Source organism: Geotrypetes seraphini, chromosome 10 (assembly GCF_902459505.1).
Source record: "Geotrypetes seraphini chromosome 10, aGeoSer1.1, whole genome shotgun sequence".
In the NCBI taxonomy this organism is placed as follows: Eukaryota; Metazoa; Chordata; class Amphibia; order Gymnophiona; family Dermophiidae; genus Geotrypetes; species Geotrypetes seraphini.
The window spans coordinates 31,289,339-31,314,047 of NC_047093.1; the positions used below are offsets into that span (position 1 = coordinate 31,289,339).

The following is a 24,709-nucleotide window of genomic DNA, read 5'->3' on the forward strand; positions in this document are numbered from 1 at the left end:
AGTAAAGAAATTGTAGTCAAGGTTGCCGAAATGACCTCTGGAGCCGAAGGTGCCTTGATGAGCCAGTCGTCGAGGTATGGAAACACCTGGAGACCCATGTTCCGGAGTGCAGCGGCCACCACCACCAGACACTTCGTGAAGACTCTGGGAGACGAGGAAAGGCCGAATGGAAGCACTCGATACTGCAGATGTAGATGTCCCACCCGAAATCTGAGAAACTTGCGGGAGGCCGGATGTATCGGGATGTGAGTGTAGGCCTCCTTGAGATCCAGAGAGCATAACCAATCGTTCTGCTCGAGTAGGGGGTAAAGAGAAGCAAGGGTCAGCATGCGGAACCGCTCCTTGACCAAAAACTTGTTGAGGACTCGAAGGTCCAAAATGGGACGCAGATCGCCCGTCTTCTTCGGAACCAAGAAATACCGGGAGTAGAACCCCCGGTTTTGCTGATCTACTGGCACCGGCTCGATGGCTCGAAGCCGAAGCAGAGCCTGCGCCTCCTGTAGAAGAAGAGCGGTCTGCATCGAGTTGGAAGGATACTCTCTTGGAGGGTGGTCCGGGGGGACCCGTTGGAAATGAAGAGAGTATCCTTCTCTTACGATGGTAAGGACCCAAAGGTCCGAGGTGATCGACTCCCATTGATGATAAAAATGGTGGAGTCGACCCCCGATGGGAAAAACAAGGGAAGACAGAACGTCGGTTATGCTCCCTGGAAGAGAGTCAAAAGGGCTAAGTGGCCTTGGGTGCAGCCGGCATCTGAGGCTTCTGCTGAGACTTCTGTGGAGGCTGCCTCTTCGCAGGTTGTCTCGCTAGGGGAGCCTGTCTTGGTTGATAACGCCTCTGGTAGATTTGAGGCGGTCTAGATGGACGAGACTGTTGAGGCTTAGGCTTAGGACGCAGAATGGATTGAAAAGACTTCTCGTGGTCCGAAAGCTTTTTAGTGACAGTCTCGATAGACTCATCGAATAGATCCGCTCCCGCACAAGGCACATTAGCCAATCTGTCTTGGAGGTTCGGATCCATATCAATAGTGCGAAGCCAGGCCAGGCGACGCATGGCGACTGAGCAGGCCGCAGCACGTGCCGAGAGCTCGAAGGCATCGTAGGAGGATTGCATCAGCTGCAGCCGCAACTGGGACAGGGTTGCCACCACCTCCTCAAACTGGAAACGAGCTTCAGCATCGATGAAAGGGACGAACTTGCGGAGGACCGGCAAGAAGAAATCCAAATAGGAAGAGAAGAAAAAATTGTAATTGAGCACTCGAATCGCCATCATCGAATTTTGGTAAACTCGTCTACCAAACTAGTCCATCGTTCTCCCCTCCCTGCCCGGAGGCACAGAAGCGTAAACCTGGGAAGGGTGAGAACGCTTGAGAGAAGACTCGACCAGAAGAGACTGATGAGAAAGTTGAGCTCCCTCAAACCCCTTGTGGTGAACGATGCGGTATCGAGCATCCAGCTTACTGGGAACCGCAGGGATAGAATACGGTGTCTCAAAACAGCGCATGAAAGTCTGGTCCAGCAACTTATGCAAAGGAAGCCGAAGAGTCTCCGCCGGAGGGTGAGGCAAATGCATCGTATCCAAATACTCTTTAGAATATTTAGATCCAGTATCCAAAGTCACATCTAAGTCATCCGCCATCTGTCGGAGAAAAGATGAGAAAGACAATTGGTCCGCCAAGGCCGGCCGCCAAGACGGACTAGACGAAGTGGAAGCCTCCGGGTCTAGGGAGAGCTGAGACCTGCATGGAGAATAAGAGGTAGATGGTTCCTCATACTCTGGTCCCTCCGGTTGGGAAACATCGGACGATGAGTATCCCAAACGTTGCATCTTTTTCTGTGGGGACACTTCCGAATGACGTGAGGAGTGTCGAGATGAATGACGAGAACGATGCCCCTCCCGGTGCCGGGATGGGGAGCGAGAACTTCTGTGCATCGCACGATCCCCCGAAGCCTCTAAGGAATGAATGGGGCTCGAAGCGGTGGATCGCAGAGGTGGCAAGGACGCGGACTCACGCAGCGCCACCCAAGTCTGGTATGGAGTGCGGAAGAACTCTTCCTGCGATGCAGTATGCCCAGGACTCCGAATATCAGGGACCGTCCCAGCGCCCTGTTGCCATGGAGGAGTAATGGGCTCTAAAGGTGGCATATCAGGAAGGGAAGCCCTCCTGGAGGCATCCGCCGCCCTCCGTCGATCCCCCTCGTCGAGCAGCGAGATCGAACGGCGAGGAGGAGGGGGAGGGGGCGGACCGCCCTCAGGGACCGGTGCTCGGACTTCACCCTGAATGTTGGCGATAAGCCGGGGTCCCAAAGTTTGCATAAGCTCGACAAACTGAGCTTCCAGCAGGGATCGAAGCGAAGCCGATATGGAGGGATCCGCACCGAAAGGGGGTCCTCCTGCACGGTCTTCGCGCTCCTTCGCGGCCAAGTGCTTCTGCTTAGTAGCTTTGGGCACCTTGATGACCACGGGAGGGACAGTGGAAGGCGGTACCTGAACCGAAGAGACAGTGGCAGGCGCCGCAGCGGAACTGGAAGCCGCAGCCGGTGTAAACGATGCTGGCTTCACGATGCTGGATGTGGAAGTCATCGATGCAGGTTTCGAGCGGACCGGCGAAACCTCAGCAGATGTAGAAGCAGACAGATCCTTGGCAGTCTCCATCTTGAACATCGACTCCCAAAGTAAGCAACGCCGCTTGAACGAGCGCGCAGTGAGCGTGGAACAAGGCCTGCACGATTTCGGAACGTGGTCCGGACCAAGACACTGAAGGCAGCGTCGATGCGGGTCCGTCAACGAAATCGCACGCTGGCACTTGCTGCACTTTTTAAAACCGGTGATTGGCCGTGACATAAGCCGGAAAATCGACGCTGCAATGTCGAAAGAGGTAGGCCGCAGCCACGAGGCCGGGCCGGCCGAACCGCCGGAAGAAATAATTTTGAACTTTTTTTTTTTTTTTTTTTTAAATAAAGTAAAGTAAAGTGAATTCAAAGAAATAAACCAAAACGCGGGTAAAGAAGGCAAAGAAAAACTGAAATTCAGTCAGCGCAGATTGAAGATAACTTCTCAGCTCCGCGGAAAGAAAAGAACTGAGGAGACACGCCCGGTACATCGGGCGGGAAGGCACTGGCGCATGCGCGGTGCGGGCATCTCGAAACTTCTAAGTTTCTTCAAGCAAGACATGCTTTCAAGATGTCCGTATCGGGGCTCTGTCGGATGACATCACCCACTAGTGAGAATACCTGCCTGCTTGTCCTGGGATAATGAACATCCATGGGAGAACTTTGCATAATACAATGAAAGCGGCAGGCAAGCAAATCTCTCTAATACATATTCATTAGGGGTTTCATGGAATCCAGAACCATTGGCCGCCCTCAAGGAATGGGGTTTTGGGATCCCAGAAGGTACCTTGATGTTGTCTGCAAAGTCCTCCAATGCCTTTGCTCCTGTGGTCTCCATGGAATTGATCAACCCCGGTAGTTTGTTTTTTGTGCTTGCTGCGGTTCCCTGGAAAGAACAAGTTAACAGGACTCAGTAGGCAACAGATGGCTCAGTTGCCACTCACAGGAAAGACTGCACAGGCTTACCACCTCCACCTGCTGGAGACTGAGAACAGACTGACTGTAGATGGGACTGCACGGCCCACCTGTACTACTGCCAAAAGTCAATGTGTTCTCAGTCTCTACCTGATGGCAGAGGAGCGTAAACCCATCCGTCTGTGCCAGTCTGGAGGGACGATAAAGAACAAGTTAACAGGACTCGGTAGGCAGCAGATGGCTCAGCTGCCACACAGGAAGCAGGAAGCTGATGCACAAGCATTCATCACATTGCTCCCAGGTCACTCCACTACTGTTCAAAAAGTTCTTCTCGCCCAAGATACTGCTTATCAACCCTAAATGTGATGTGAACAAAATGCAAACCATGCGTCAAACTAGGAATGGCAAGCTTATTTCAAGAGCGGCCTAAAATTTAACTCAGAGGAGAAAAAAGCCGATGCATTAACCCAGGCTTCTCCAAAGTTTAGTCCTTGAGGACCAACATTAGGTCAGATTTTCAAGTTATGCCTAATGTACACGCATGAGAGAGATATGCATACCCACCTCCCTTCCACTGTATGCAAATCTTCCTCATGCATATTCATTAGGGATATCCTGAAAATCTGGCCTGCTGGCAGCTGTCTAGCACTGCATTAACATATTGCATTACTCTAGTCCCTTGTGCTGTGAGGCGACATGGGAATATAGTAGATGATGGAAGGAAAAAACGAATCAAACAGCAGCTGCATCATACACACACCTGCAAAACCTGATCAAACTCTGGCTTCATCTGCTTCAGGTGCTTGAGTATTGGAAAGATTGTCAGCACAGCAGAGTAGTCGTGTCTTATGATGGCCTTCCGGGCTGCCTGAACAATGTTATCTCCCTCCATCATCAAGTTATCTAGCGCCTCCTGCAACAAAACCCACCAAGAAAATGACCGTGAATTCAAGTACCAAGAAACTCATAACTACTGTGCTTCCCCGAAAATAAGACACTGTCATATATTATTTTGGGGCCCCCAAAAACGCACTAGGTCTTATTTTCGGGGAAACTGCCCAATCACAAACCCACAGCATCTTTCTATTCCCCCTTCCGCGTAGCCGAACCCCCGCCGACCCTCCCATCTCTCCCTCCCCACGCCGACAGTGAGACCAACAAACCATTACCTACTTCTAAAAGGCAGCATCGCGGCAGCAATCTAAACGGGCTGCTTCGAGCCTTCTCACGTCGGAGTGCTCTGCTGCGTTTCTGATGACATCATGCGGCAGAGGAACACCCCAACGTGAGAAGGCCTGAAGTATCCCGTTTAGATTGCTGCCACGACACTGCCTTTTGGAAGTAGTTAATGGTATGTCAGTCTCGCAGTCGACATAGGAAGGGAGAGATGGAAGAGTCTGCTGCGCCATTTAGGAAGATATTAAGACCTACCCCAAAAATCATGCTAGGGCTTATTTTCGGGGAAACACGGTAAAGGTACCTCTTAACTGGACCATCTACCTGTCTCTCTACCAACCTATTTACTTGTTTTTAAATTTATTATCTAACTTTTCTACTGTGATTGTCAGTGCAAATGGTTGCTTTCCTGTTTATTTTGTAGTTCTTTTCTTTATGAATTTGTTTTAAAACGGACGCCGCTTTGTCCTATTCTGACAGCTAAAAGTCTGCAATAAGTAAATACTCCACAAAGCAGGCTCCCACTTTCCTTTCTATAACAGGTTCTAGACAGGTGATTTCTTTGCACTTAAAATACAATACAATGCAGTACTTATATTCTGCCATTAGACCTCTCAGCTCTATACGGATTGCACATTTAATATACTGAAAAACAAGAAACATCCAGGAATTACATAAAATTCATAAAAAACCATTCATATATTTCTCCCTTATACTTCCCAAATTTAAATGGCTGTCTTTCTAAATTTGAGATAGTTTGTAATCTGTCTCACTTCCAACGGAATGCTAAGGCATATAACAACTGATTGATATTGGAAAGTGGAAGTAAACAATTTTTTTATATTTATCTATTTACACATTTATATCTCGCTTATCCGAAATCTATGTGGGTTACAACATCACACTCATAAAATAAAACAATACAATTACTCAGTAACGCAACACAAACACACTACATCATTCTTTCAAGTTATTCATCATACAACTCATAAAATAGAACTATATATGGACTAAATCCCTCCCAAATCCTGAAAAGCATTTCTAAAAAGATAAGCATTCAAACTCTTACGAAAGGATAAAAAAAACTTTTAACTTTAGACAATTCCTGCAATTAAAAGATGATTTCTTAAAAGACTGAGAATACTAATTGAATCAAAGACATCCCTCATAGAATTACCCTCTAAGTGGGAGGCAATTCCACAACTGGACACCTTTATTCAGGTGCCAAAAGGACCCCATGGTGGGAACCCATTCTATAATGGCATCTGAGCACCCAGATTGTTCTAGAAAATCTGCACAACCTGGTATAATTCTGAGTGCCTAAATGTGGCAGGGAAGTGTGTAAACTACAATATTCTGTAAGCCCTACCTATATTCTGTCCATACACCTCCCCCCCCTTGCATTTACTTACTAAGGGGTGTTATAAGTGGCCTTAGGATGTCCTTACAAGTTTCAAGTTTTATTTATATTTGATTAATCGCTTAATTAAAATTTTTTCTAAGCGAGTTACAATATATAAAAGTAACATATAGTTAAACATAGTATTAAAACAAAAACAACAAACAGAAAACCAAAAAAAAACCAGACATAATTTACACAATAAATATAATTTAAAAATGTTTACACAATGAGTAAACATGGGTCTCTCTCATTTGCTAAAGGCCATTTTTACCGCAGCTGATGACTGCGAGGACAAGTCTGATCTTCGTTTGGAGTGTTACCTCCTTGCCTTTGAATACTTTGTCAAGAGCCTTTATTGAAGAGCGACCAAGTTCTATTCTGTGGAGTATTTCTTCCCTGCTAGTTGCTTGTTTATGAAAGAGCCCAGGAGATTGAAATCTTTATCACTTCTATTCTATCACCTTCAAGCTCAAAATTGTCATTTTCTGTGTTGATGATCTTTGTCTTGTTTAAATTCAGTTCTAATACCATGTTATGACTATCGGCATTGACTTTTCTCAAACTTAACCTTTGAAAATTGCCCATAGATAATCTACCTGCAAAGACTTGTACCTACTTCTTCCAACTAAAAGCATGTGCGCACTTTTGAAAATACATAACTATACATGTACTAAGAAATCCCTTCTCTAATTCCATCCCAAGGAATGCCACTGTTGCATACAGGCAAAAGGGTGGGCAATTTTGAAACTGCCCTCTCAGGGGGTGTAGATGGCTGTTTTTGTTATAAGGTTTTATATGGTGCAGCTCCTACTTATCTGGCTAATAGTTTTTCAATAGCTTCACACAAATGCAGTAGAAAAACTCATGCTCTGTTCAATTTCCCTTTTGTAAAAGGTTGTAAAAGCAAGAAATTCCTAAATCATTCTTTAGCCTCTCAGGCAGCTTCTCATGAAAAAGAATTTTGATCATTGTTGCTCACAGCTGTTTTACTGACATTTTAGAAAACAGCTAAAAACCTATCTTTTCTCCAAATACCTAACTAGCTGACTCATTCAAATATACGATTATAATCTTTTGTAAATCGCATAGAACTTTTTGGTAACGCGGTCTGTAAGTATAATGTTATGTTATGTTATGTTTTGAGAACACAGGAAAAAAGGGAAACCTGAATTAAGGAGTCAAAAGTTTTCTTCTGGTGGTGCTCGGGAATGATCTCCATCAACAGCTGATATTCACTCTGAGCCAGTTTAACGAAGGCGCTGATGCAGTGAATATATGCATCCGTCTCGATGTCCAGCATGTCATCCCTTCCTGCAGGAGGAATACAGCCCCATGAAATAAGACACTTGGAATGGAGGTTTCCAGCTTTTACAGAGTTTCACCTCACAGCATCACCTTATTTCCACTCTGAAAAGGGTGGGAAAAAAAGGGCATGAGGTATCTGGAGATAAAGGTCCTGATTCTATAAACAGTACCTAACTCCTAGGCACTGGTCGGCATGGTTGTCAATCAATTGCTTGGCACCACTTATAGAATCCTGCTTAGGTGTTGCTAGGTGTCGTTGTGGGAGGCACCGGTATATTAGGCCAGGATTTTCCTGGACTAATTTACTGGCCCCTAACCACGTCCACTTTCCAGGTAGACATTGTTAGGCCCAGCTCTGAGTTCTGCGCAGAACACCGTGGCATAGTAAGGGAAGCTAAACAGGTACGGGGAAGGGAAGGCAAGTGCGTGCAGAAGGGGGGGGGCGGTGAAGAGGGCAAAGGGGGAGCCACCGACCTGGGTGCCTCCCACCCTCGCTACGCCACTGGCAGAACTCTTTGTTTTCAACTGTTTTAATAAGTTTTTAATGGCGTGGCCAATTACCATGCCAATTAAACTCATTCCTCAATTTTAAGTTTCATGTGGAACGCAGCTGGGCATCCGCAATTTAGGTGCCTAGCGATACCTAACCTAGGAAGCATTTATAGAATCTGGCCCCAAATTTCTCCTAGAGAAATGCAAGCGCTCTGCAAGCATGAAGCACATATATAATGGATATATTCCATAAGGTTTGTCACTTGTATCAGGTGCTAACTTTTTCATGGCAAGGAGGGCTTGATAGCACCTTCTTTGTAGAATTACCTCATGCTAAAATTTGCATGGCATATATGTGCAGAAATGTGCTAATCTGTAAATACATGCATTATCTTCCACCGCGCATATTTTACAGGTAGGCGCACACGTGGGCGGATTCTGTGCTGGACTCAAACTTATGTGTATCATTTTTAGAGAAGTCTAAATTGTGTGCAAATCTCTGGCAGCTGAACACAAGCATTTCGTGAAGGGACGTAAAAGAGGCAGGTGGTCTGTAATGTACCAACAGCAGATCAAACAACAGACCAGACAAATATATGAAGTAAAACAGTTTAATATCAACCAAACAAGTGCCTGATGTGGCCACATTTTATCCAAAGGCTGCATCAGAGGCAAAACTAAAGAGAAAAAAACAGCAAATTTGCTGGAGACATTTGTGGAGAGCCAGTGTAGAACTACTACCTGTGATTTCTTATTCTAGGCCAGGGGTAGGCAATTCCGGTCCTCGAGAGCCACAGGCAGGTCATGTTTTCGGGATATCCACAATGAATGTGCATGAGACAGATATGCATACCAAGGAGGGAGTAGTGCATGCTATTCTATCTGTCTCATGCACATTCATTGTGGATATCCCAAAAACATGACCTGCCTGTGGCTCTCGAGGACCGGAATTGCCTACCCCTGTTCTAGACCAGTGTTTTTCAAGCCGGTCCTGAAATACCCCCTTGCCAGTCAGGTTTTCAGGCTATCCACAATGAATATGCATAAACTTGATTTGCATACACTGCCTCCATTATATGCAAATTTCTTTCATGCATATTCCTTCCCTACGACACCTATTTTATGATACCACCAGAAAGAAGATTTTCTCCGTTACAGCTCCTACATTGTGGAATTCCTTACCCTCACATCTCCAAGAAGAAAAACCTATGGACAAATTAAAGTTAACCTAAAGAACTTCCTTTTAAAGGACGCATATGACAAGTAATCTCCAGACTTTAGAAAGAAGAAAGAGCATATCCCCCTCCTTCTGTATTGACCGTTATTGTCTCTCTCTCTCCTAACGCAAATTGTACTCCCCATCCCCCTTGTTTCATTATGTCACTTAAGTCTGTTATTGTCTAATTGTGTTCCACCTTGATTTTATCTGTTATGACTTTGTACACTGCTTAGACAATTTTTTAAGCGGTATATCAAATTTTAAATAAAACTTGGAAACTTGGAATATGCATGGAGCAGATTTGCATCCCTGTTACCTCCATTACATGCAAATTTCTCTCATCCATATTCATCAGGGCTATCCCAAAAACCCAACTGGCTGGTGGTCCTCCAGGACAGGGTTGGGAACCACTGCTTTAAATGATGCAGAAAAAATAAGTGCTATGTACTATTCTATAAATAGCGCTCAGTGTTGGGCACAGTTTATAGACTAGCGCTGAAAACCTGGCGTAAAATTCTCACAGCTAAACTAGGAACAGATCTCCCATATACTACAATATGGTGCAAATCTTCAGTGAATGCCCCCGATCTTCCCATGCCCCTCTCATGGCAAGGCCCTTATCAGCTGCGTACTGAAAAATTTACACACGCATTTTTATAATGTCTAGAACAGGGGTGGGTAATTCCGGTCCTCAAGGGCCGTAATCCAGTCGGATTTTCAGGATTTCCGCAATGACTATGCATTGAAAGCAGTGCATGCAAACAGATCTCATGCATATTCATTGGGGAAATCCTGAAAACCCGACTGGATTACGGCCCTTGAGGACCGGAGTTGCCCACCCATGGTCTAGAACAGGGGTGTCAAAGTCCCTCCTCGAGGGCCACAATCCAGTCGGGTTTTCAGGATTTCCCCAATGAATATGCATGAGATCTATTTGCATGCACTGCTTTCATTGTATGCTAATAGATCTCATCCATATTCATTGAGGAAATCCTGAAAACCCGAATGGATTGCGGCCCTCGAGGAGGGACTTTGACACCTCTGGTCTAGAAAGATGCACGTGTAAATTCAAATAATTTTGAGTTAAGTGACATCATTGCTTGCTAGCACCCAATTACTTGTGCTAATTGGCTCATTAGCCAATTAAATTGGGCGTGAAATTGTATTCAACTTTTTAGGGCTCTTTTACTAAAGCGTGTTAAATAGTTAGCATGCTAATTAGTGCATTTCTAGAGTTTTGGGACTCCAATCAGGTGTCCTCTAGGTGCCTCTACTATTACTATTATTTCTAGAGCAATACCAGACATTATCTTGTTCCTTTTATTAGTTTGATGGAACCTGAAATTTTACACTAGCTTGGTAAGTCATCTTCTCTTGTGGAATTTCAAATTCACTTTAGTAATTTTGATATGTTCTTATTAAAGGTGTCAGGATACATGTTTTATGTAAATTTTTAAAAAACAAAACAAAACATATTTTTATTGAGAATGGCAAATGGCCCAGATAAAGAAGTACACACATCATAGATTTAAGTTTATGTGAACTATGTGTTTGCATATACAGTCAAACCTCGGTTTACGAGTGCACCGGTTTGCAAGTGTTTTGCAAGACGAGCAAAACATTCGTAAAATCGGTGCCTCGGAAAGCGAGTTTGACTCGATTTACGAGTGCCACCCCCCACGATCCGGCATCCCCTCTCCCTGCTCGAGTCGTCTCCCCACGATCTTACATGCTCCCCCAAGCACTAAAACGATATCCCTTACCCCGATTGGGCACCGGCACCAGCACCAGCACCAACGCACAGGACATGCCGGTGTCCGAAGATCCTCCCTCTTCTGTGCTGGGCTGTGCATCGGCGATCCTTCCTTTTGCTTGTGCTGGGCTGGACTGGGCTTTGAGCATTTGCGCATGCTCAAAGTCTTCTGGTCTCACTCGGAGAGATTCTGAATCTGAGAATCTCGGAGAGATTCAGAATCTCGGAGAGAGCGAGACCAGAAGGCCTTGAGCATGCGCAAATGCTCAAGGCCCAGTCCAGCCCAGCACAAGCCAAGAGGAAGGATCGTCGATGCACCACCCAGCCCAGCACAGAAGAGGGAGGATCTTCGGGCACCGGCATCGGCATGTCCTGTGCGCTGGTGCTGGTGCCGGTGCCCAATCGGGGTAAGGGATATCGTTTTGGTGCTCGGGGGAGCATGTAAGATCGCGGGGGGGGGATGCCGGATCGCAGAGGGGGTATGGAGCAGCGGCCGTGGCCTCAAGGGGGGGGGGATTGGAGCAGCGCCGGTAGCCTCGGGTGAGGGGGGGAGGATGGTGGAACGAATCAAAGAGAGTTTCCATTCATTCCTATGTGGAAACTCGCTTTGATATACGAGCAATTTGGTTTACGAGCATACTTCTGGAACGAATTATGCTCATAAATCAAGGTTCCACTGTATATGGTTTTATATTATTGCTTCAAGGTGCCACTGCCAAGGTATATGTTCTAAGCTGATATCTCTATCTATTTCAAATGTATGGCTATGGTTTTACTGTATTATATTTAGGGCTCCTTTTACAAGGTGTGCTAGGGCCTTAACGCGCGCAATAGTGCACATTAAATTCCTGAGCGCGCTAGCCACTACCACCTCCTTTTTCGGCTATAGCATGCGGTAATTTTGTGCGTGCGCTAAAAACCCTAGCACACCTTTGTAAAAGGAGCCATTAGTCTTTGTTCCTGTTACCTTTTTGCCCCTGATGCAACCACCTGGTGAAACATGGTCATGTCGGGCAATTCTGTTTGATACCTGAGAGATGTTTTCTCGACGGTCTGCTTCTTTTTTTTTTGTCTTCCATCTTGAATATTATAGACTGTTTGCCTTGCCGATTTTTGAACCCATAAATGTGCTTCAGCTTCCACCACGTATATTTTTACTATTTTAGCTCTCCTCCCCATAGGTATTCTTGGGTTGATTTTGTCTTTTTGCCTACCTGCAGTGATTCTATTGTCTGCTGATGATCAGCATTTAAACTTTTCAGATTTCTTCCTGCCCCACTGTGTTTCCCCACTGTTTTCAATTAAGGGTTAGTACAGACTTAGAAACTTTTCTTTTTCTCTCTTTTTGGTTGACATATACTTTCCCAAAATGAAATGAATGATTGGTTAACTGCACCTCTGCTATACCCCCTCTCCCCCCACACTTTTATCAAGCCGCGCTGCAGAGCAGAATGAGCTAAATGCCGAACCACCCATTCTATTCCTATGGACGGCCCAGCATTTAGCTCATGCTGTTCAGCAGCGCAGCTTGATATAATGGGAGGATATTTCAGAATTCAGTTCTTTTGTTTAGCTGTGTCTTTTTTGACAGACCTTCAATTTGTATATGTTTTCATATATACCGTATTTGCCGGCGTATAAGACGACTTTTCAGTACCTTAAAATCCTCCCCAAAGTCGGGGGTCGTCTTATACGCCGGGTACTGTTTACATGCAGTGGCGTACCAAGGGGGGGGCGGAGGGGGCGGTGCGCCCCGGGTGCCAGCCCTAAGGGGGTGTTCCCGGCCTTGCCGTTCAGTCCCCCGCCACCCCAGAAGGACCGCTCGCCCCACTGACCTTCCTGCACCACCTGTGAAGCAGCCCGCAGCAGGATCGCGAAGTCAGCGTCAGCGATCCCTGCGCTGCTTCCTGCGCCGCGATCCCGCCCCTTCTCTGACGTCAGAGGAGGGGCGGGACCGTGGCACAGGAAGCAGCGCAGGGATCGCTGACGCTGACTTCGCGATCCTGCTGCGGCTGCTTCATAGGTGGTGCGGGGAGGCCAGGGGGGCGAGCGGTCCTTCGGGGTGGGTCGGGGCATCAGGCCTTCAGGGTGGGGCGGGCGGGCGGGCAGGCAGGCAGGCAGGCTTTCAAGGGGGAGGGGGGTGACAGGCAGGCAGGCAGGCCTTCAAGGGGGGACAGGCCTTCAAGGGGGGAAAGGCAGGCAGGCAGGCCTTCAAGGGGGGGACAGGCCTACAAGGGGGGGGGACAGGCCTTCGGGGGGGTGCAGGCCTTCGGGGGGTGCAGACCTTCAAGGGGGGGACAGGCAGGCAGAAGGTTGTGCAGAAGGTGTGCGGAAGAAGGGGTAGTCTTATACGGCGAGTATATAACAAACTCTATATTTTAACTGTAAAAGTTGGGGGGTCGTCTTATACGCCCAGTCGTCTTATACGCCGGCAAATACGGTACATTTTTTTTTCCCAATTCTTTATTCATTTTTCCATCTTCCACCAAGTATACAATATTACATAAATTGAATCATACACATCACTTGAAATTCTTTCTAATATCATCTAAATACATAAATTTACCCTCTCCCCCACCCTCCCTTTTCGCAGATATTATCATCTAAATTCAATATACATATGCTATATTCACAAATAATGATTAAACCTATATTATAACTATATACCCCCTCCCATAATTATAATTATACTTTCAATGTAAAAAGGTGTCTAATCATTACAATAAGTTGTCAATGGCCCCCAAATCTTCTTAAAATGATTATAATTCCCTTTTTGTATAGCAATTATTCTTTCCATCTTATATATATGGCATAATGAATTCCACCAGAAGGTGTAATTAAGTCTTGTGTAATTTTTCCAATTTCTGGTGATATGTTGAATGGCGACTCCTGTCATTATTAATAAAAGTTTATTATTATTTGATGAAATTTGACTCTTTTTTCTCATTGACATTCCAAATAGGATTGTATCATATGATAAAGCTACATGGTTTTCTAATAAAATAATATTTTTTTTGAAATTCATATAGGACTCCTTTTACTAAGGTGCACTAGCGTTTTTAGCGCATGCAGGAAATTACCGTGTGCTACGCTTCTAGAACTAACGCCAGCTCAATGCTGGCGTTAAGATCTAGCGCGCGCAGCAATATAGCGCACGCTATTCCACGTGTTAAAGCCCTAATGTGGCTTAGTAAAAGGAGCCCATAGTTTTTTATTTATAGGATTCTTTACACTAACCCCCCCCTTTTCCAAAACCGTAATATGGTTTTTAGCATCGGCTGCGGCGGTAACAGCTCAGATGCTCATAGAATTCCTATGAATATATATGAAAGAAATGTACATATAATGGAGGCAGTGTATGCAAATTAAGTTTATGCATATTCATTGTGGATATCCTGAAAATCTGACTGGCAAGAGGGGTAAACACTGGTCTAGGTCAGGGGTAGGCAATTCCAGTCCTCAAGAGCCGGAGCCAGGTCAGGTTTTCAGGATATCCACAATAAATATGCATAAGATAGATTTGCATCTCAAAGAGGCAGTGCATGCAAATCCATCTCGAGGACCGGAATTGCCTACTCCTGGCCTAGGTAGTGCGAGGCTTCTGAATTAGTCACTGAAGTTTCTAAGCAAGGGACATTGCTGGTTACTTGGGCTTTGACATGTAAAATTTTGATATACACTTCCCCCTCCCCATTCACGGTTCCTGCACTCGCGGTTTCATATAATCGCAATTTTTTTCTGGGGAGGGGGAAAATTTTAAAAAGTCTTAATGTATAAAAAAAAATTCATTGTTTTTTCCTCCCTGCCGCCTTCCCGGCCTTACCTGGTGGTCTAGAGGGTTTTCGGGGCAGGAGCGATCTTCCTACGCTCCTGCCCTGTGCGGATCGCCATGAGGAAATGGCTGCTGGGAGTTCCCGTAGTCTCTTGAGACTACATCGGGAACTCCCTACAGCCATTTCCTCATGGCGATCTGCATGGGGCAGAAGCGTAGGAAGATCGCTCCTGCCCCAAAAGCCCTCTAGACCACCAGATAAGGCCGGGAAGGCGGCAGGGAGGTGGGGGTGGGTCAGAGCTGGATATTCGCGGTTTTTCAGCATTCGCGGTCCGGCTCTGCCCGTATCCCCCCCGAATGACGAGGGAGAAGTGTATTCTTCAAATCTTTAAAGGAGCCACTATTGCTGCACTTCCTGATACCGCCAGGAACTCTCAAAAAAGATGTAGATCCTTGTTGTAAAATGTCAGAATAATAAATATATTTTTATGACTCCCAGCAACGCCTGAATTTTCTTGATAATATATTTTGCTAGTATGGCTGATGTGGTGGTGCCTCACAACTACATTATGGAATTAACCTCATTTGCTTCCTTTTCACCTTTTAAAATTTTTCCTAAGATATAGTATGCACAGTGTTGAGATCTAATTTCCTTTGGTTTCCCCTCATTTGAGATCTTTTCAACAGATGAGAATACTTTTCTTTCACATTCCATTTCATAATTCTTTATTTCTGTACATTGGAATTCTTATGCAAGTTTCATCTTGTTAATATTTTGAAATTGATATAAATAAAAAGCTTAACAATTATCCCTTATTTTATCAAATTACCAGACAAATCTTGCTAACTTGTTTTTCTTATTTCTCATAGAATGCATACACTATCTTGTGTAGTTGGTGGTGATTTTCCTCACTGGTGTCATTTCAGATAGGAATGTGACTCCGTTTAATCATTTATAAGAGCTTTACCTATCAGGAATTAAATTATTTTATGTCCTTTTTGCTAATATTTTTCTGAATACATATCCCTGAGGCAGGCAGTTGCCAAAACATGACCGTGTGTGTGTGTGGGGAGGGAAGGGACTGTGATAATTTTGGATTTCAATTTCTGCCCCTCCCCCCACCTTTTGTACTAAACAATTTTAGCTACATTAACTTTGATTACATTTATTGAAGAGTTTCTTTTTTGGTTCATAGACAACGCGGAAGACAAAGGCGCGCGCCGACAACTGAGCGCAAGATGGAGGCGCGCACCGAAGAAAATTACTATTTTTAGGGGCTCCAACGGGGGGTTTTGTTGGGGAGCACCCCCAGTTTACTTAATACAAATCACGCCAGCGTTGTGGGGGGTTTGGGGGGTTGTAACCCCCCACATTTTACTGTAAACTTAACTTTTTCCCTAAAAACAGGGAAAAAGTGAAGTTTTCAGTAAAATTTGGGGGGTTACAACCCCCCAAACCCCCCACAACGCGGCGCGATCTGTATTAAGTAAAGTGGGGGGGTTCCCCCCCACGCCCCCCCCCCCCCCGTTGGAGCCCTAAAAACAGTAATTTTCTTCGGCGCGCACCTCCACGCTGCGCTCAATTGTCTGCTCGCGCCTTTGTCCTGGCGCGCATTTGACCTGACACCTCTTTTTTAAGTAACACCCCCCCCCTATTGCATTCTCTTCCTTTTGTTTGAAATCTGTCACCCAACAGATTCACTGGTGCCCTCTAGTTTTGTTTGAGACCATGAATAAGTAATCACCTTCTCCCATCATTCACCTTCTCCTCATCTTTGGCGACCTTGTATACCAATGTTTCTTCCCTGATTTCTTTTCCAGCAAAAGATTCCTCCTGCTGGGCAAAAAAACCTCTGGAGCCCAGAGCCAAGGCATCTCCTGGCACTCTTTATAATATGTCAAGACTCTACTGTAAATTTGAAAATATTTCTCAAAAATACCACCATGAAAATAAAATGTCAGCAGTCAAGAGAAGAGGTGTTTTCTCCTGACCTATAATACTCACCAATGGAGGGACCATGCTTGTCATTCAGCGCATCGGACAGATGTTTAACTCGCAAATCATGCTCATAACCTGGTTAGACGTCAACCGGCACAAACAGAAGAAGGTTTTTATCCAGGGGGGAGTCATCAAGGAGGCACTGGCAGACTTGAAACCACCTCTCAGCTTGATTGGGTTCCAAAAAGATCTATGCTTGGTCCCGGACAGCACAGACAAGAATGTAGCACAGAAAACTCCAAACCTGATGACTGGAGCTCTTTCCAGCTGCCAACACAGATAGTGGAGAGCATTTGGAAGCCCTGAGATGACCAACTCAATCCTTACCAGTGCTAGATTGGACTGTCTTATTGCATGAACAAATATGCATCGATTTTAGGCAGTTCTGGCCCAGTCCTTTCTTACCAGGCTTGAAGGGGCTCTGCAGCTACATTAATGTCACCCTGAAGTGCAGCTTAATTGACAGGAGAGAAACCAAGTCATTTTCCCATGTACACTGAGCATAGCTTCCATTAGCTGAAGAAATCAAAGATCAACGTCATATAGACCTCTTTGCCAAGCTAGACATCTTTTGTTCCATAGGTGAGGAAATCAGCTATTTTATCAGATTTATTAACATATTAACAATTAAAGAAATCAATGAATTGTCTGGTTATGCTGCTTTCAAGTTAATAGATACAAACAGGACTGCAGTCCTCAAAATCGCTGCAAATGGAAGCTCTACTCAGCAAAAGAAATCATATGTATAGCATTAGGAAAAATGGAGTACCTCCACCCCCCAAGAAAGAGAAATGGGATTACCTTCCATGGGGCTGAGGGCGGAACCCCCTTTTTTCCCATCCAGCCCATGCTGAGAATACTGTTTCAGAAGGTTCTGAGCTTTACGGATTGTGCCTGTTACCAGCAGGGTCATACAGAGAAGAGACAAGACCTAGGAAAATGAAAAGAGACCAGAGAGCAGCAGAAGCCCCTCCACCACTCCAGCACGATGCTGGGAATCACAGAGCATGCTCGGTGTCGACCTTACAGAATGGGAGCTAAGCTTTTCCGCCAGAGGTTTTTATTTACAGCTACTTCTTAGGTTTTCAGAATGCCAAATTACTTTTCAAATAGAACTAAAATATCTGGGGTGGAAGGAGGTCACCCATTTTGTTTTTTGTTTTTTTGGGGGGGTTTAGATAAGCAGAATTTAGCTATGGCATGAAACAAAATTTCAGCTTTTCAGAACATATACCAAAAAGGGCATCAACAATGAAACAGCATCCTACAGACCAGCAGGTCAAGTTCAGGATGCCGTCCATTTTCTCTAGGACCTGTCTTTCGAGCATGCTCAGTGAGAATAATCAAAAACCAGAAGTTCAAAGTGGGAAGTAACAAGGGAAAAGGGATGGGATGTGTATCCTGCCTTTTTGTAGTTACACATTCAAAGCAGTTTACATTTTGTACCTGGGGCAATGGAGGATTAAGTGACTTGCCCAGGGTCACAAGGAGCAGCACTGGGATCAATCCCACAACCTCAGAGTACTGAGGCAACAGTTCTACCACTAAGCCACTCCTCACCTCAACCCATTTTATATTCCTTCAGGGAAGCAAGGTCAGGGTAACCCCAGCCACCAAAAAGAAACCCCAATCTCAAAAGATGCAATAAAGACACCCCCCAAAAACAAAATCAAGGGGCTTCAGCCTATGACCAGTGACCTAATTTCAAAAGATTTTAAAAAACATTTTGTAGAATGCAGCAAATTACTCAATGGAAAAGTAACAGAATAATGTACAATTGAAACAACACTGAGGAAGAAAGCCAGAGCAAGATAGAGCAGGCAGAAGAGGACAATAAAGGACAACCACTCAAATAACATAATCGGTAAATTGTTCAAATGAAACAGCACACTGGCAAGCATTTAAAAATGGGGGGGGGGGAAGCATAACACACTGTGATAATGACCAGGGAAGGCACTCAAAAACAGAGCACCATAAATACAGCTCCTTTCTATAAAAAAGGACCAATCTCTGGAATCTATATTTAATATGGTAAAAGGTTATTACGGCCCAAGACACTCAAAGCAGTCACCTCTGGATGTCAACTTTTTTCTGCTCTCAAATCCCACATCATGGCACTCGCTGACAATCAGCAGCAGATACCATCTGGGAAGTGTACGAGCTAAGAAGTTCTTTTTCAGTTCACTTCACACACCACCATCTATAGAAAAGGGTTTAAAAGAAGTTACACCATAACTAATCGTTTGCCAGGGCACAACTCCGATGGGACTTGAACTGAGAGCCAGCTCAAGACAGCAGTCCTAACCCCTAGATCAGCTAGAAATAATAATAATAATAAAAAAAAAGACTGTGCCAAATAGCTTTTCTGGTCATGCCGCCAGGTATTTGGGATTAGCCGAAGCTCCTTAATTAGGGGTTGATGTGAATCAGGAAGTTGTTTCCATGAACCCAAAGGCTAAGCGGCCCTCTTACTATTGAATCTTCGGAGTGCCAAGTCCCTGCTTCCAAGCTTTTTTGTGCCTGACTGCAGTATGTTCCAGTTTCGGGTCTCCTGCTACTTGCTTCCTATTTACTTTGCCAGCATTCCTGTTACCTGCTTGCTGCAAATTTCCAGCTCTAGGATTTTCTCTTACCCACTTCACTGCCAGTACTTGCTCCAGGCCTCATCTGTCTGTATACTGTTAGATTTTATTAACCGTCGTAGGGGAAAACACCCTCCGGGGATTCAAGACAAAGTTAGACAAGTTCCTGCTGAACCAGAACATACGCAGGTAGGGCTAGTCTCAGTTAGGGCGCTGGTCTTTGACCAAGGGCTGCCGCGTGAGCGGACTGCTGGGCACGATGGACCACTGGTCTGACCCAGCAGCGGCAATTCTTATGTTCTTATACCTATTAGCGGTTTTTCACTAACATATGCAAGGGACCCTGTGCCCGATTCAGCTCAAATGCCCAGACCAGGGGCCTCGCAAATATTTGGAGGGCAGTACCCGATGAAGCCAAATGCAATGTGAATTATTTCATCAGGACTCACATCAGAGTACTTCCAGAGGACGTAATAGGACAGAGGACGGTACTGGAGTTCAAGAAAGGATTGGACAATTTCCTGCTGGAAAAAGGGATAGAGGGGTATAGATAGAGGGCTACTGCACAGGTCCTGGACCTGTTGGGCCGCCGCGTGAGCGGACTGCTGGGCACGATGGACCTCGGGTCTGACCCAGTGGAGGCATTGCTTACGTTCTTATGTTCTTATATCAAATAGCAGGAGGAGCACACATTAACGCAATGAGGCCGAAGAGAAATAAAGACCCTGCTATTCAGAAACTTTGTCAAGACTAACTAAACAATGCCTTGCCTAAGAATCCCTTATTTCAGCCCGAGACACAGTCTTGTAATTAGCACCTGATCCTGTAATTCTCCTGGAAATGGCCAGCTTACCTCTTTTGTAATCCGCCTAGAACTGCGAGGTTAAGGCGGAATAAAAGCTTGTAATTTTCAAAAGAATCTGGATAAATAGCATTTATCAGTTAAACTGGCTGCCTGAACTAAAGGTCTATGTGCTCTTCCACACCATGGGCACTTTAGGAGAGAAGAAATTACATACATAGATGGCATTTTCAAATCTTGGTACAGAAAAAACTGATTCAGATGACTGCACGTCCTTTGTACCCACGGAAGCTACAAACCAAAAATGCACATGTACTTTCACTTTGGCAACTGGTCCAAGACCCGTGTGTTAAGAGTAGGGACATTTGGTCCCACCAGAGACAGTCTGAATATTCTTCCTATGGTTCCCAACTATTTAATAGTTTGCTTTAAACTTGGAAGTGGAATTCTCCAAGTTACTGGGGCAGGACAGTGGATATGGGCATGAGATTACGGATGCCTTACATCCATTCTTTGTTATATTGGGTACATGGAGGATGAAAGCCAAAGAACAAATAAGCTCCGTATGAGAACTTCTGCAAGAGAGAAGAGGCTGTATTATAACCATTATCTCCCCTTTTCCTGAAGCATAAAATTTGTTTGGATCCAAACAGTTCCTGCTATTACACCTAGCTGTTTTACAGATGGGTCCTTTATTTTTTTCTAAAGTTTCCTTGCAAGTCCGTTGTTAAATATAGATCTTATAAATAAATGTTTTCTTTGATTTTACACAATTATCTACTTTTATGTCTACTAGAGGAATGTCTGGGAGTGCAGAAAGGACTTCATCCCCGATACCGGCCGAATGCTACTGTCTCTCATTATGAAGCTTCTTCTCAGCTGCTTTTTCGTCATTCTGAGAACAGAAAAAATATGTTTTTCTTTTCTTTTCCTTTATCTACTTTAGTCCAACCATATTGAGGTCTTGATGTTATTATAAGATTTTTTTTTTTTCCTTTTTACTAAAGGTTGGTTGTGTTTTCCTTTTTTTCTATTGTGACTGTTCTGTACAAGTGAATGCTTGATTTATAAATTTAAAAAATGCACTAAATTAAAAAAAAATTTTTTTTATCATTTTCTCCCCTGTTACTTAATCTGTAAATAAGCTCGCATGTCCCTTAATTCTGACTTATGGCAACAAGAGGTGACTGCCAGAGTTGTAAGGAGCAGAAGAGAGCTGATGCAACCGTCATGCTACAAAAAGATATTCTGAGCCAAAGAGAAAGTAAAAAAACAATTTATACTGTTAGCAAAAAAAATAAATTATGGACTTGGTTATGGGAGCCCTCTCACCCACCACCTCCCATAACTTCCCAGTGTTCTCACGGTTTTGTTGACACCTCACAACTTGCTTTTCATGTTCTGAAGCTGCAGCACAATTGGCTTACTTCCGGAGCAGGGGTGTTGCGCTGGGATAGTCCTAGACTGGTGTATGGTGTTGTATAGGGAAGTGGTTCCTGAGTACCCCCTTGCCTGTCAGGTTTTCAGGATGTCCACGATGAATATGCATGAATCAGATTTGCATATAATGGAGACAATGCATGCACATCAATTTCATGTCTATTCATCGTGGATAGTCTAAAAATCTGACTACCAGGGTGGGGACTTGGGACACATTTGTATAGAGGAAATGACTTGGGGCCATGAGTGTACCTTATTCTCTAAGAAATGTATTTTTGGAAATACGGACAGTCACCTTGGAACCTTAAAACACAGGCTCATGCTTATTTGGTGTGGCTTCTCCATGACCATCAAAGCTTAGGGACCCCTGTTGATCGAAACACGGACCGTGTTGGGTCCCTTGGTTTCGCAAAAAGGTAGTTATACTATACGCAACAAAAAGACGGTCTAAATAAACATAGCCTGCATCTTGTACCATTGTCGGCAGTTTCTCTTTTGTTTGCCGTCAATTGTGTTTCGCTGCAGACTTGTTGGATTTTGGTTTTGTTTGACTTTAAGTGATTTTCATTCACGCTGGTGAAAAGTTAAACAAACAAAACCCAAATGCTTTGGTTTGAAGGATGGATGCCAAAGTGGTCCAGCCAAAATCTTTCAATTAAGCTGGATTACTGTAAAGGATAAAGGGGATCAGTTTACATATCATATACGGTACACCGACAATAGCACGGACAATTGCGTCCCGACAATTCTGCTCTATCAAATGCACGCACCAACAAGTGCACGCATGAAGGGAGCAGGGTTTTCGGGGCAAAATTGTAAATGTAGTGGAGGGCAGTCTTGAAATTGAGACCACATCAGCATCTTCCGAACAAGAGCATGATGGTAGGGGGCGGGGTTTACCTACCCCCCCCCCTCGAGAGCGGAAGAGCTGGGCTTCGGGGGGAGAGTGCGACTTTTAAGTGTAGTGGGTGGGCAAGGAGTTGTAAGTGTTGGGGGGTTCCCCCCACCTCCCCCTCAGAACGCAAACAGGAAGGCCTCTTAGCGGTCAGAGCAGCAGCGTGCATTTGTCCTGCACACAAATGTTGGTGCGTGATTGTCAGCACGCCAATGTCTGTTGCACTTTTGATGGATCACCATCATATACAGGTGCTTATTTTGTACCTGGGGCAACGGAGGGTTAAGTGACTTGCCCAGAGTCACAAGGAGATGCAGTGAGAATCATGGGCCACTCCTCCACTCCTGGATACTCAAAGGGAAAACACCGCAGGAAATTCCCTCTAATTGAGTTCATGGGCTTGGAGGATAAACTACCTGCAAGTCTGCAAGCTCCTCGCAGGATTTAAAAATTAACCCCTTAAGTTCTGAGAAATTCACTCTGAATATGTAAGTAGACATAAGCAAACTGAACTCTAAGCATTAGGGAAGGTCCTCTTTCATAGCTTTCAGGGTGTAGAATATCCCAGCGCACACACAAAAGATCCCAGAAGATGAATCTGTGTACAGTGACCAACATGGACCAAGCAAGCTGAAAGGAGCAGAGTTACCTGGGATGCAGACTGTCATTCAAAAAAGAATTATAAAACAACAGAGAAATAAAGCATTAGAAAACATAAATTAAATAGCAAATTTATAACAGCAAAGGGGATTCCCACATCCATTACTTTCCAATGAAAGATTATGTTTTGTCCGCTAAATTTTTTTTTATAATTTATTCTGAATAAATCTAGATTGGAAAATTAAGAACTTAAACACATTATCTTGCCCCACACTTTAACATGAGATGGAAATTGCAGAGAAGAGACAGGTTCATTTGTTTGCCACTGTCAGCAGAATCTATTGGCCACAGAAGTATACGTGCCCGCTTTTGGGCTGGGACACCGAGGCTAGATCAGTGGTGTGGATGGTCAGGAACAGACAACTGCTTGTGGGAGCTTATAAAGGGAAAAAAAGTGCCAGGCCCAGTCTCAGAACTTATGGAAATCCTTTTTTCTATCTAAGCCTGAGGAATGAATGTGTGATCTCCCCTGTGTATACTGGGTTCTACAACTGGCTTCTATACCTGATCTATCAAAACCTGAACAATTCCAACCCAGCCAATGGAATCTCCCCCTTCCTGTTCCTACAAATTACGCTATACAGTCCATTCTCATTATTCACGGTGGTATGGTTTGGGAAAATGTTTACAAACTGAAAAATCACAAATAACGAACGTTGAGTCTATGGGAAAATAGAGGGTAGGTTCCAGCAGCACACGTTGCGCCTCAAAATTGTGGAAAGTGAACTGTGAATCCTGTCGGGAAAACAGGGTTAGGTTCCTGCATGAGACAGCACTTAAGTACCTGTAATTCACTCTCCGGACACTTGGGGTCCATATCTGGGGGGGCCTGACTGTGAGGTGAAAGTAAAAGCAAAAAAGCTGTTTTTTTTAAGTGCCAGTCCATGAATATAAAAACACAGGAGTGCAAATGGGTCATACTGGTTGCAATTGATGCAACCGTGGATAAGCAACATTGTGCATTGTGAACACACGAATAACGGGAATGGACTGTACTCCTATCACAGAAACCTCCTTTACCAAAATACAATTAGCCAAAGTCTCCTGAAGGCTTAACACAAGCAAAGACTAACCTGGCCTCTTGGGTGGCTTTTTGGTGGGTGTGTCCTTCCGCTTGTTTTGAACGGCAGGGGAGTAGGGAACACCCAAGGATGAGCTATTCTTACGGAAATGTTCTTTCAACCCCTTGATAGATCGATCTAGCTGGTTGGACCGGATCTGATAATAAACATTCATAAAATCTAAAAAAAAAAAACAAAAAAAAATTCCACACACACATGCATACATATATAAAACGAGTTTTATCTCATGCAAAGTTGTCATTTCTTTAATAAGTAGTTTATAAATCTTTCCTTAATTGCTTAATAAAGTAGTTTATACATCTTTCCTTAATTCCTTCTGATAATTTCAGCTATGCACAGCTGAAAGCAGTGCAACATGCAGAAAGTGAAAAACTATCAAAGTATCAACTGAAAGAGACAAGATTTTGAACCAACTATTTTGAGGCCCTCGGTATTATAAAGAATGATTCTTTATGGAAAACTTGTGTCTTAAGTGTCCGGCGGTCGCGTCTGCAACCACCTTCGGCTCTCACCTCCTCCAGCACCGGACACACGCACAAGCTGCACTGCCTCCAATCATTGCTCCAATCGTGATTACCTTACTTTTGGAACATTGCCCACCTC

General features: G+C 44.5%; 1 protein-coding gene across 4 annotated transcripts in view; it reads right to left on the reverse strand.

Moving 5' to 3' along the window:
- EXOC7 (exocyst complex component 7) overlaps positions 1-24,709 on the reverse strand; it is an 80,664-nt gene that overhangs the window by 33,413 nt on the left and 22,542 nt on the right. Inside the window, exons 6-12 of one of the 4 annotated variants that reach the window (XM_033961115.1) lie at positions 24,098-24,265; positions 23,014-23,025; positions 17,447-17,539; positions 16,652-16,720; positions 7,271-7,416; positions 4,288-4,440; positions 3,400-3,498 (exon numbers count right to left, since the gene is read on the reverse strand). In XM_033961115.1, coding sequence (XP_033817006.1) covers positions 3,400-3,498; positions 4,288-4,440; positions 7,271-7,416; positions 16,652-16,720; positions 17,447-17,539; positions 23,014-23,025; positions 24,098-24,265 — 740 coding nt within the window. The remainder of the gene's footprint in view (positions 1-3,399; positions 3,499-4,287; positions 4,441-7,270; positions 7,417-16,651; positions 16,721-17,446; positions 17,540-23,013; positions 23,026-24,097; positions 24,266-24,709) is intronic. The other 3 variants (XM_033961111.1, XM_033961113.1, XM_033961112.1) reach the window with 3 other exon arrangements.